Source organism: Lasioglossum baleicum, chromosome 2, assembly GCF_051020765.1.
Source record: "Lasioglossum baleicum chromosome 2, iyLasBale1, whole genome shotgun sequence".
Lineage (NCBI taxonomy): Eukaryota > Metazoa > Arthropoda > Insecta > Hymenoptera > Halictidae > Lasioglossum > Lasioglossum baleicum.
Genome location: NC_134930.1, coordinates 20,189,517 through 20,202,925, shown reverse-complemented (window position 1 = coordinate 20,202,925; position 13,409 = coordinate 20,189,517). Strand labels below are relative to the sequence as shown.

The 13,409-nt window shown below is 40.4% G+C and overlaps 2 protein-coding genes across 2 annotated transcripts in view; one reads left to right on the top strand and one right to left on the bottom strand.

Annotated features, from left to right (window-relative positions):
• The first annotated feature begins 476 nt into the window (after positions 1 to 476).
• LOC143218508 (uncharacterized) lies at positions 477 to 6,733 on the top strand. Its single transcript, XM_076443730.1, has 6 exons — positions 477 to 1,024; positions 1,361 to 1,586; positions 2,426 to 2,928; positions 3,382 to 3,861; positions 4,736 to 5,614; positions 6,053 to 6,733. Exons 1-6 carry the CDS (start codon positions 768 to 770, stop codon positions 6,504 to 6,506), a joined length of 2,799 nt encoding a protein of 932 aa, XP_076299845.1. The 5' UTR covers positions 477 to 767; the 3' UTR covers positions 6,507 to 6,733.
• A 1,864-nt stretch (positions 6,734 to 8,597) lies between these two features.
• Gsc (goosecoid homeobox) overlaps positions 8,598 to 13,409 on the bottom strand; it is a 23,360-nt gene continuing 18,548 nt past the window's right edge. The window contains exon 3 of the mRNA XM_076440380.1: positions 8,598 to 9,083. Coding sequence (XP_076296495.1) covers positions 8,856 to 9,083 — 228 coding nt within the window. The 3' untranslated portion in view covers positions 8,598 to 8,855. The remainder of the gene's footprint in view (positions 9,084 to 13,409) is intronic.

The following is a 13,409-nucleotide window of genomic DNA, read 5'->3' as shown; positions in this document are numbered from 1 at the left end:
ATATTAATTAATTAAAGACAGAATTTTAAGGGAGTCTTTTCCAGCAGACGACGCTCGCGCGTGAACACTCGCACACCACTAGACCACGTATATGTACGCGAGGATTGCAAGGGTCCGGGATTCCACTTCTGATTTCTCGATAATGCAAAGACGGGGTTTTTTAGTAGTCAAAATCGCTAGACAAAAGATCAATCTAGGGCGCTGTTTGCCTCAAAAGTCCTTCTTTTACGTTTCCGAGCAATACTTTTGCAATATTCGGCGGCATGATTGAACGGAAAGAACCATGGCTCGTTTATACACGGTCCACCGTGTATTTTGAAGAGCGTGAACGTAGCGTGAACAATGGCAGCGCGACTAGGGACATTTGTATGTATTTATTTCTGATCGAAGTACTGAGCGAAATGATTTGCATCGAACGGGAAAAAGATCATTGTAGTGTCCTGACGGAAAATTCAGATCGCTCCGGAAATATTCAAATGTCACGCACGCGGGGCTTACCGTTATCGGGTTACGTCCCCGAATTGGAAATTACGATCGCAATCATCGACGGGTGGTATTTACGATGTGACGAAAGTATTCCGCGGCCGGCGATGATCTAGTCGAACGATATTATCGACTAGGCTAATTTTCGTTAAATTGCAAAGTACAGAATTTCATTAGCGCGATGCAATGATCCGCTTCGGACCGTTATTTCACCGGGAAATGTCAATCATTTTGGCAAATTCACGATAAATGCGATCGAGTCAAATATACCAGCCTGAGCAAACATGGCCGACGAGGAAGAGGAAGCAACTACGACCGATGCCGGTGATACCACCACCGATGCGCCTGATACCGATGCGCCTGACACCGATGCAGCTGACACCGATGCACCAGAAGTCACAGATACAACGAAAGAAAAGACGAAGTCGGAAGACACGACCAGAAGTGGCAAGAAGAAGAGGAAACCGTTCTCGATGGAGAAATGCATGAAGAAGAGATGGAAATGCGAGAACAGGCCTAACTGGGAGAACTTCATGAACGCGTAAGAGCAAGCGCTGACGATGTGTGATTAGGGTGACCAGAAATACAGAGTGTTCCTTTTATCCTAGACTCTTTAACATCTTTGTTAATTTTGCGCGGATACAAAAATTTGTCACCTTCCCGCTGGTCAACATTGGCTTCTTGCTTACAGTTTTTCCGAATTAACTTACACTGTTCTGTTATTTGGAGGTAAATTTTCCCGAAACTTGAAAATCAATTCAAGTTTCGGGAAAATTGACCTACAAATGACAAAATCGAAAGAAGTTTGCAGCGAGAAAAATGGAGATCTCTTGGTGAAAGGGTGTAGGGTTTCTGGGAAATTCGTTGTTCTCTTCAGGTTCCTGGACGAGCAAGTACAATTGGAGAAGGATGACATATTTAAGCAGAGGAAACCGGCGACGTTCGGAAAGTTTCCCCGAGTTCAATCGGAGGACGACTTAGCGACACCGCACAAATGCTTGCCCCTTAACGCTTTCCAGTTCCAGGATAAGCAGGACTTGCCGAATAAGATGGATCGCTCGAAAATGATCCGAATTTGGAAGAATATGCGAGCGAATTTGCCGGTTCGTACGTTTCTCGATCGAGTAACATGAAAAACCTGCTCTTTTCCTTGCGTAACCAATCGCAAGGATCCATTCGAGTTTCGGCTGCATTGTAACTTGGGTAACCAGACACTTTCGCCTTTCTCCTGTGTGATCCAGTAGATTTGGGCGAGAAAATGCCGGAAAGCCAAGTTTCCATCCTAGGATATTGGTGGTTCAAAAGTTATGTAATCAGACATTGATCACCTAGGATCGAAACTTGGAATCCTGGCATTTTCTCGCCCAAATCTACCGGAGTACATACAGGGCCGGCCTTCTCTATAAAGGGTCCTGGGTGCAAGAAAACATTTGGGGCCCTAAATGTTTTGTAAAGTAAAAAAAATTACAAACACCACTGATTTTGTTTTTGCTAATACATTAATTACTTCAGAAAAATTACATTATCTTAGTTCTTGATCATGTTGGGGCCCTCTCAATCGCGGGGGCCCGTTGCATAGGAAAAAGGGAAAAATTTCTGGTTTGCAAAGTTTAACCTTCGTCCGTCCTTCATTTCACGAAGTGAATCAGTCCCTCGGTGTAAAATTGACACAGTGGTAAAAGATTGATGAAATAATAAGGTAAACAGCTATTTTTCGATGTTTTCTTATTCAAATTGATGAGTTAACATTTACATTTTGGCTTTTTCGGTTATACGTTTCGCATTAAAAAAATGAAAGTCACGAAGTTTCGGGAAAATTTACCTACACAAATAACAGAACGGTATAACTTATTTCAGGAAAACTGTGTCAAATTGACAGAAGGTACGGATGAGGGTTAGACAATTTCTCGATTCCACCAATCGAAGACCTTGCCTTTTGCAGGTGCACGAGTCAAGATCAGACTTGGACATAGCTCCCGGTGTGAAGAAAACGGACAGCGGCAAGTGGCCAGGATTGTGGCCGTGCACTACACGAGATCTGGTGAACGAACTGAAGGAACGTCGTCGACAGAAACGAAAGGAGAGGAAAGATTTGTTCCCTTGTGAACCGGATGACGAAGATGATATTTACGACGACCCTATCAACGATTATTCCGAACGCAAGGAGTTAGGCCACGCGAGGATTCCGCCTATTTGTCCCTCACTCGCCAAGGAATGGATGGTCGATCGAGCTGCTGGTGAACAACCGGGTTTGGTCGATGGTGATTACATCATTTTCGAGTTACCGTCGAAAGGGAAGGTCACCAAGATCTACGCCGATCGTTGCATTCATGGCTTGAGGGGTATGCACTTGCCGGAACTGGGGCTGAAGCGTCAACGACGGAAAACGTGGAAGTTTTGCTTCTACCAGGCCATCGTCGCCCTTTTGGCTAAAACGCAGTTGAGGTATTTTTGAAAATTCCACTTCTTTCTCGGACATTTTTCTGGCACTGAAAAATGTTTTTTGAGGATGAAAAATTGGGGAAATTGAATTTTGTATGAAAATGTTATTGGCAGAATAATATAGGGTTACATGAATTAATTTTATAGAGAATTTAATAGTATTTTAAAATAGCATTAAATTATACTATGAGAATTAATTTTAGAGAAAATTTAGTAATAACATTAAATTATTATGGAATTTTATATGATTCAATATTATATTAGAGGGGAATAATATTATTCATAAAAATTTCACATAGAGAATTCTTTTTTGAGGATGAAAAATTGGGGAAAATTAATTTTGTATGAAAATGTTATTGGGAGAATAATATACGGTTACATGAATTAATTTTATAGAGAATTTAATATTATTTTAAAAGTGACTAAACATTACCAGCACGTACTTATCATTACAAGATACAAATACGCAACGTGCACGAACATCGACTACATCTACGAGCACGCGTGGATGCTGTTTACGCACATGGGCATGCTGAACGTGCAGCCGAAACAGCGGCTGGACGACGTCGTCGTGTACAATTACAAGTACAGCATCGAGGTGGAGTTGATTCGTGAAATGAACGACGTACCCGTGATAACCGGCGTGACGTTCGACTACGAGGAGCCGAACTTGAAGAGGAAATTGAAACTAGAACGGAACGAGCTGATGAACGTTCAATCGGAACTCGGTGCGGAGAAGATCACCGATGATCAACGATCTCCGGTGCACAAAGGCGTGAAGAAGATCGAGGATTGGTTTGATAAACTGAAGATCCGCTACCGTAACTGCATCTTCCGCACCACGCGATTCTGCGTCGCCTTCTGGAACGACAACCTCTTCTGGTACCTGTACAACCCCTATCGTTGCGACAACTTCGGTTACTGGAACGACGACGGGTACGTTTTCTAGAGTACATACATTGTAGTTTATTATAAATTTTTATTTCACTCCAGTTGGTTGCAAATCAAGTACAAAATGTTTATTTTGTCTAATTAATAGGTCGAAGAGAAAAAAGTTCGGTCGTATTTAAGAGAGAACATCTCAATCAATTTATAAAAATGTATGTTCAATGTTATTCAATGATATAATCTCCATTATTTGCAACAACTTGCTGCCATCTTTCAAGTAACCTGTCAATTTAGGTTCAGCTTAAGGTTCACAGAACTTTCCCTCCAACCAAATAGTTCAAATAGTAAATAGTCCATTACATTTCAAATCGTACTTCTGAAGATTGAACATTTTATTCGCTGGAAAAAATTTAAAAAATAGTATTTCATTCGAGGGATTCTTGAAATAGTGAGAATTCTATTTATTTTCAGTTAGTCTTTCTCGTATTCGTAGCGGTCAAATATTATTTCTGAAAATATTAACACCAGCAAGATCGTAGAACGAACTGGTCACTTCATTTTATTTTGCTATCGACTATCGAAATAGAAATATTTTATTCCCTGAAATTCTACTGTTCATTTAAAATATGATGGTATTTTATTTGACATTCTAGGGCTTTTTATAAATCATAGAGAATGGAAATATATTCTAGGTTGGAAAAAATGTTAATTCTAAATATTCTTAATGGGTGATTTACAAAAAACTGATTTACAAAAAGGCGCAATTAATTTGCATAAGATTGAATGTGACTTGCAAAAAGGTGAATGCCACTTTCTTTCTGGTGCCAATATCTTGAATACAACAATTCTGTTTCATTTCACCTGAAAATAAATTACAATCTTGCCAAGAACACATTACAAAACATTGTTTCTCCAAAACCAGCTTCGCCTGCATCATGAAGTTCTGCACGAGGGATTCCTTACGAAGGCACCTGATGATACTGATGCTGCGAGCATACGTATACATAATCCCAAAATCGGCGATGCAGACAACCAAAGAAGAGACGGCTAAACCGGAAGTGGTCTTGTTGGGAGAAGACGCTCCTCCGCTAGTTGAACCGGAGGACGAGGAGCAATGGGAAGAGAAGTGTTTCACGGTGGAAATCTACCACGTGACGCACCTGTGTTGCCAAATTCAGAACCTGAAGTTGTTGCAGAGGATGGCACCGAAGCCAGCCCAACGGTTGGTGGAGAGAAAGACGATCGACGATTGTCCTTTCGATCCTCTGGATGTGAGAGACGCTTGTACGATCGAGCAGGAAGAGGGAGACTTGAAGGACGCGATTGAGAAGCCTACTTGGCTGAAGTTGTACAAGATCAGCTGGGCGAAGTGCACGCCGGTCGCGCAGAAGAAGAAGAGCAAAGAGCCCGGCACTGGAAAGATGCGTTGGCACCAATACGTTGTCGAAGAGTCCAACAAGTTGTTCTCCCTTTGGGGAGAGCTGCACATCACGGATGGAATGTTCGACAGGGAGAATCGAGGGATGCAGACGTACGCTTGTTACGTGGTCTGCGCTGGCATGACCAGGATTATGGCACCCGAGTATTGGAGCTCGAAGACTCTTGACGTGATCGTGATGTGCGGTGACCGGTACTACACGCACAGCAAACTGGAAGCGCAATTCAAGGCCACCAAGAACGAGTACAGCCACGTGAACTGCTGGAACAGGTATCTGACCAGCCATTTCACTATTGGGGAGACCATGTTCGAGGCTAACGTCCTGCCAGCCATCTGCGGCAGACTATACTCCAAGTCGAACAGGTACTAGAGATGCCCTTTTCACACGTGTAATTAATATAATAATAAGTATGTTTTGTAGATCTGTGTCGATTATATGCATTGTCAAAGTTTCATCGAAATCGGTTGATGCGTGAAGAAACGACAGGCATTGAAAGATGCAGAAGGGTTCGCAGATTTATTAGAGGCCGAAAATCGTGAAAAACTGCAATTTTAAACGTTTGTAACTCATTGCAACGTCGACTGATTTTGACGAAATTTTCAGAATATGTTTAATTCGCACAGAGTAAAATGGAACTTTTAGTATTTTCTCTACAATTCTCCGACCAATTGCAATTTTTCGAAAAAGTTTCTTTTCCCATCCTGTAGTGAACTAATTGTTCTAGCTTTCCCGAAGAAGTTCAAATCGTATAGTGCAATATGAAAAACTTAATACACGTCCAAAACCGTGATCTCTAACAGGTACCTCTGGCAGTCGCTCGAGCAGATGTTCCTCAAGTACAAATTCGGCATTCTCACCTGCGAGAGCTCTTGCCTTGGCATCTTCAAGTTCTGCGGAGCTTACTATGTCTGCGACGTGAATTCTGTTGGCCCACCGTTGTTCACTTACGGAGAAGGCGCTGTGTATTTGTTGAGAGCCACGTACTTTTATAAATTCATCACGATCCTCGTGCTCACCGTTGGCTCACCAGAGTGCAGTCAGTTCGCGCTCAATCCTATCGAGATTCTCAAGGTTATCGATGTTGGACCGAGTACACTACCCATCGGCAGGACAGAAAAGAAGAGGGACACGAGGATTACCAAGATCGAGTGTCCCTTCGACGAAGAGAAGAAGAAGCAGATGAGGAAGTGGAAGGGCAGGAGGCAGGAAACTGCGAGAACTATCGATAAGATGTGTTGCAAGGGTGCTGACTGAGTTAATTCTTGTGCAGTCTTTGTGCATGGTTCTTGTAATTGAGACCTTTTTTTTGTTTTTGTAAAATTCCCAGTCTACCTATGATTGTTCAGGTTTTGCTGCTGTAAATACGTTTTATTAAATTTTCATTGAAACGTCTGGATTTGTAGCTAGAAGTTCCAACAAGAAGATCGTAGAAGCAAATGACGATCTTCTTGTTAAAGTACTTTGTTGTGATTTTCTGGGTACCGAAGTGACTTGTTAGTTAAGCTTTGCACACCGAGAGTCAAAGGGAACGTATGTGATACAGGAAAACTTCCGTTTAATGCATTAGACTCCGCTTTCACAAAGAATGTGTATATTAAACGTTCCAGAAAAAAGTTGTGAAACGCGTCTCTCTATGGAAAACATTTATAACTAGACAGCGGATCTTTCTGCTTTATAAATTAATTTCCTTTATAAATTTATTTCCCATCTTAATTTTACGCAAAATAGAAATTGTCTGCATCGATTGCAATTATTTCTTCTCTTAATGATTTTAATAGCGGAGAAATCATACACTCCTCCAAAGAATTAAAGGTTAAACTTTCTAAAAAACCAAAATAGCAACAATTTGAAACAGAGCATCTGAAACCAGAGGTTTCAGGCTTTCAAACCATTGTTTAACGATATCGATACGGCAATTTCTGACGGAGTTATGGTCACGTAAAGTGGGAGCAATTTTTCAGGACATCCTGAATGTTTTAAATTTTCCAACAATTTTTCATTTCATCTACTCAATTTTGCTACAAATGCATAAAAAGATCCGCGATCTACAGATAACTTATTGGGGCGGATGGGGGTTAAGTGAAAAGTTAGGTAAAGACGAGTTGGCGAGAATCGCTGGCTAGCGGAAGAAGCTGAGGAAGAGGGCCGAGTCCGTTTCGGCGAAGCAAACAGTTGTCGGGGAAAGCGGCGGAAGTTAGTGACTTTGAATAATTGAAAGAAAAAAGCTCTCCCGCGGCGGAAATAAAAGAAGCCGCGTTTAAGTCGATCGTCTTTAGGTCTCAGTGCAGCAACGGCGGCGTGGAGAACCTATTAAACTTGCACCGCAAGAGAACCGACCGTCTTAGTTCCTAGCTTCGCCCTCGGGATTTATGTACTTACCAGAACTTGCTCCCCGGAACTCGGCGAACTTGCGGTGTCCATGAGTTATACAGCTACTCAGCCAGGTGCTCTTTCACCCCTATCGCACAATACTAATAATATAATCGTCGAGGCACGTAGAACTAAGTTTCAGCCACTACGACGCGACGCCAGTCTGCCGAGGGATTTTAATCACTGATCCATTCTGTAACGAGATTACATTCGGTGTACCGGGTGCTCCGAATCGAGGGGGACTTTTTCCGACAAATATTTGCCGGAAGTTCTCGCAAGAAATGATTTCTTACCGGTGATTAGCGCACACGTCGGCTCGTCGGGAAACTCTTAAATCGCTTCGGCTTTTTCAACCCTTCGCACACTCGCAGCTATTTTCACTAAAAAATTCAACATCTCTTCGATCAAACTTCAAACATTTCTTCGATCAAACTTTTCTTCGATGTAATACCTCGTACAGTACTTAAATGTTTAGTAATTGATTAGATACCGACATATTTGATAATGTAAATAATAGTTTTTCAATAATGCTACAGCAATTTTTAGTGCTCGAGTGCTAAGGGTTAACTTGCTCTGCAATACGAAAACTTGTACTCTGCACTTATTTGTTAAATTTTCTTTCAAAAAGAATTTGAAGCGCAAAACCTATGTTCATTGTAGCCATATTTTCTGATTAAGAAATTGCAGTAAAAAAATATCATTTAATAAATAAATTTAGTTTGCAAGAATAACGAGTTCATCTGGCGTTCGAATCAAGTGACATCAATTTTTCTCTGAACAAAATGCAGCTACAAGCGTGGTTACAATAAATGTCCATTTTTTGTCTCGAGTATAGTATTATTACCAACAAGAAATGTAAATTATCGAAAGAACCTCGTTCAACATAACTCATCAACATAGAACTCTACAGAGGACTCTCGGGAAAGGTGCAAGATTACAGCCTGTTGTTCAAACAACAATAATTCACGGTACACGTTGTTTAATCTTCACATATTGAACATCTCCATAATTATTCTGCCGTAGGCAGTAACCGAAGATGGCGGTTTTGTTTCAATAATTTATTTCACTGTCTATTATACACATCGAACGTAAGCTATATGTACAAACGTATTTACACCCTATAATTCCATATATTTACATGTCTGCTGTGAAAAGGGTGGAAACATCCCCTTCCGTTTTCTAACAGACCTCCGGTACAACCAGTGAAAAAGAGTTTAACACCTATTATTCCGATTACGCCACTTCCAGGTCCGAACTATCGGTGTCTTGTTCCGGTTGTTGTTGTTGTTGTTGTTGCTGTTGCTGCTGTCTAGTCAGTAGCATATGATCCGTAACCTTGACAGTGGACACCGGCACGCTGTCATCGGTACGCTGACGTTGTTCCAGTTGAAGCTTCCGCATATGTTCCTGTTCCTCCCGCTTCTGTTTACGCCATTTTGCGCGACGGTTCTTGAACCACACCTGCAATCGAAAATATTCGATCGTGAAGGGAGCGGCTTGCCCTTTTAACCCTCTGCGGTCCACGTGTTCTTCCCTTAGTTCAGAACTTGATACAAAGTGACTCAATTCAGTTAGATTTCCATAGGTACGGAACACTTTTAATATCAGATCACGGGACTTGGATTTTTTCGAGAAATTGGAACAATTAGTTTTAATTTTAGAATTAATATTTGGACGCTTTAAAAGAGACGATAACTTTTTTAATATAGCACTATACGATTTGAATCTTTTGGGGAAGCTAGAGCAATTAGTTCACTACAGGATGGGAAAAGAAATTTTTTTTAAAAATTGCGATTGATCGGAATTGTAGAAAAAATACTAAAAGTTGCATTTACGTGATAAATCCGATTTTCCAAAGGCGTTTTAATAAGAACCGAATGTCTTTCCACCCCGACTTGTATCAAATTATTTGGCTCATCCCCGAGTTATTGTGTCAGCTGTAGCTGCATCGATTGTCGCTTACTTATTCGGGATCTGCAACGATTGCTACTGCGCAGTAATTACACCGACTTAATTAAGGTCCCCGTTGGATCGGTCCGCGCACATCCGTCGTCTACGCGTTTCTCGTTATTACATTGCAAAATTATTAAGAGACCTCAGCGTCTATCAGAACGGACACGGCGCTTAATTGATAAGCCCGTTTTACCTGCTCGCTGCTGTCGTATTCATCGCGGGGGCTCGTAACAAGGCGGAAGGGAGCTAGCGAAGATCAAACGGCTTCATCCCACATTCGAAATCAGCATTTGTTCATCACGCTTGTCCGACTCGATTTAAACGAAGCCTGAAAATCAATACCTCCGCTGTTACCTTCGGCGTTTCGGATATTCCGCTGATCTCCCGTCTAATTACTTAAGAGACCTTTTGTCACACTCTCCTACATTCAGGCCCGTGCGGTAGATTTTATCTGTGTGACGCAAGTCTTCGACATACGTCCCCGTAAATTTGTTCTCTTTCGTTAAAATAATATTCGATTGTGATTTTAAAATGAAAATTGTATAAAATGTACTAATACTGTTTTTATTTTGAAAATATGAACTACTTTAAAGTAATGTCGTCAATTATCAACTACAACAACCTATTACAGTTTTACCCTTCTAATTGGTTCAATTCGAATTCCTGTTTTCTAAAAATTAGAGAATTTGTGATTCAATTCTGAAAATCAGTCTCCCTCGATAAAAGATTTTATTCTCATTGTATGTATAACCTGAGATAATTGTGAGACAAAGTCGCATTTGGCCGTGATAAATCGACTGCTGAAGTTGTAACAATCCTTGATTCATTTTATTGTCTCACGACGTGCTTCTGTTAAATGTTTTTAATATTCTATGTGTGGGCATTTACATATTCCACGCTGTCCAGTACTCGTTCCATTCTCTCAGAGTTCCATACTTTTTGTCCGACCGTTTGTTTACCTTCTCCTTTTTCCCATTTCTCTATAAACACTCCGCGATTCCAGTAATCTGTCATGTTCGCTCGATTCGAATCACCTAGCAATCAATTAATTCAGTCGAGATTAAATTTTACATGTTGATCGTCTATCATGCGGAAGAACTTTCAATCTAATTATATTCCCATCAGGTTTTACACCCTTACAAGGTTCATTTTGTTCGTTCAATTATGTCACGAAATTTCTCGATCCAGCCCACTATGTGTGTATGTATGTTGTGCGCCACTAAAAATTGCTAACATTCAAAATACTTTTTTTTTACTAATCTTCGAAGTACTTATAGAGAGTTCGAATTCAATCGATCAAAGTTCGAGCCTGTTTGGACGTGACAAAGTTTGCTCGGTATACGACATAAATTTTTTGTGTAAATTTTGCGTCATTTTAAAATAATTATCTCGGAGGAAAAATTAAATTAATAATCAATTACATTCGAAGTTGATGTATTATTAACTGACTGATCATACAAGTACAAAACACCAGAATGTCAGGTTTCATTGAATAGAATATCATTTGTTTCTTTTTGTATTTTAGCATTAAGGAGAATTTAAATCTACAAATCCATCAAGAAATCTCATTTTTTATTTATGTGTTTAAACAAGCCATGCTTGGTTTCAAGCATTAAATAAATAATAATAGTAATATGTGTTTAAACAGTGTTTAAATTATTTTACAACCCCATTAATGTAGGTATAATATCAAAAGGAGTTTTCTTTTACACGAGAACGGATTGATCATTTTTACATTATTTCTTATGGGAAAGGTTTGTTTGCTATACGTCCTATTCTCGGTACAAGTCCAAACATAAAGAACGGATTAAGGTCGTACACCGAGGTACCACTGTACTCGATCACATCCCCAATCATAGTGCAAGATAAGAGCTTCATTATCAAGTACATAATTAACAATGGTTCAACGCTACCACGAACGAAACAACAACCGAGAAATTCCCATAATCGGCGTTCTCGCGGCTCGATTTTTCTTCGATACGAGCACCTGTCGTTGCGGCACGTTTCTGGCATTTTGTTGATGCAATCACGGGGATAGAGGAGAGACGGTCGCATGTGTAAACAGTCGTCGTGCTTCTTTCCAAACAGCAGAACGAAGTGCTTTAGGCCCCGGCCCTTCTAGTCCCCGAGCTTTACCTTTATTTCACCGCTTTTTCCTCTTTCCCGTCTGAAAAGTCGCCTTTCTACTAATTCTGTACAAACACCGAAACTCTTGCTCTCGCCGCGGCGGCAGGTGCACGGCAGGTATATGTTGTTTCAAAGTCTTTAAAGGCTCTCGTGGCCTGGAGATTTTCCTTTTACCGGGGCCGACCACGCGGGTGGTCTTGGTCCACGCCGCGCGGTGCTGCGATAAGTGTGAATGACTTTGGGATTGTACGATTGTTTGGGCAAATTGCGAGCCACCAATGGGAGTTTATATCAACCCTGGTATTAGTATTTACCCCGAGATCACGATTACACTGTGCAAACGGAACTCGTTATCGAGACGCGGCGAAACAATTCTTTCTTTCTCTCGTTCTCGGATCTGGCTGCAAGCAAACGAGGCTTACAAATTGATTCCTCGGCTCTTTCTTTGGTTTCTTGTCGATTTGCATACTGTAACTGCCGTTAAGGATGTTCTTGGAGGTGCAATGGTTGCTAGTTGCGTTTATTCAAGGTTTAAAAAGGGTTTGAAGTGGAATTTTATGAATTTTAAACGGTGCAGTGAATCGAACCCAAACTTTGGTAATTGCATTAATTTAGTAAGAATTATATCTTGACAAATTTTCAAAAATTTTGTTGCGTTTTTATATACCTCCAGAACATCCTTAATATTCGGACATTCTTAAAAAGACGATGACCTTTTTTAACACTGAACGTGAATAAAATTATTGAGGAAAATTGCAAGTTGTTGGGATCGCAGGGAAAATAATGGAAGTTGTATTTTGAACTTTTTTAAAAATACGTTTTGTACATCTGTATCGATTAAACATATTCTGAAAATACAGCTTTTAGTATTTTCTTTACGATTCCGACCAATTGCAATCTTTGTAGTGAACTAATCGTTCTAACTTCTCAAAAAAGTTCAAGTCGTATGGTCCAATATTTAAAAAGTTATCGGTTGTTTGAGAGCGTCCGAATATTAAATAGGAATCACTGTATAACAAGTTTAGAAACTGCGCACAGAAAGTTCTCAGACCACCCGGTATAATTGCGGAGGATTCACGAGGAGTTTTCGATCCCCAAAAGAGCATCTGCAACCGAGAGGAGCAAGAAACTGAAACTGAGCATCAATCTCTCGGCAATCCCTTTAAACGGGACTAGGACACTGCGTCAGAAAAGGATTTTTCCGGCGATCCAGTCTCAATGACACACCGTCCTAAGTCTATTCTAACCTCCTTAGGGTCCTGAAGAACCTACTCGTAGACTTTTGTTAGGTACCATTCTCAAAGACGTTCGGTTGGACAGAAAGCTGCAGATTTTGTGCAGTTATCACAGAAAAATTACAGAAAGAAACTTGCGATTAATTCTGGCAATTTCTCTTTTAATAATTGAATGATTGAGCTGTTTGTAATCACATTAATAATCTGACAATTTCTCTTTCAATAAATGAGTCCCAGGAACTGTTTGTAACCACCACGCGAAGCTACTAGGTGTGCAAAGTAATCATCATTATTTCAAATCCAAATCTTTGATCCTCCACATTAATAATTTGTTAAGATGGAAATTATTCTGTAAGAAAATTTCTCTTTTAATAGCTGAATTATTAGGTGTGACAATTAATCGGTGGCCCCCATCATTCATCAGCTGTAGCTTCGTTTAAAATCCAAATCTTTGATCCTCCGCATCAATGAT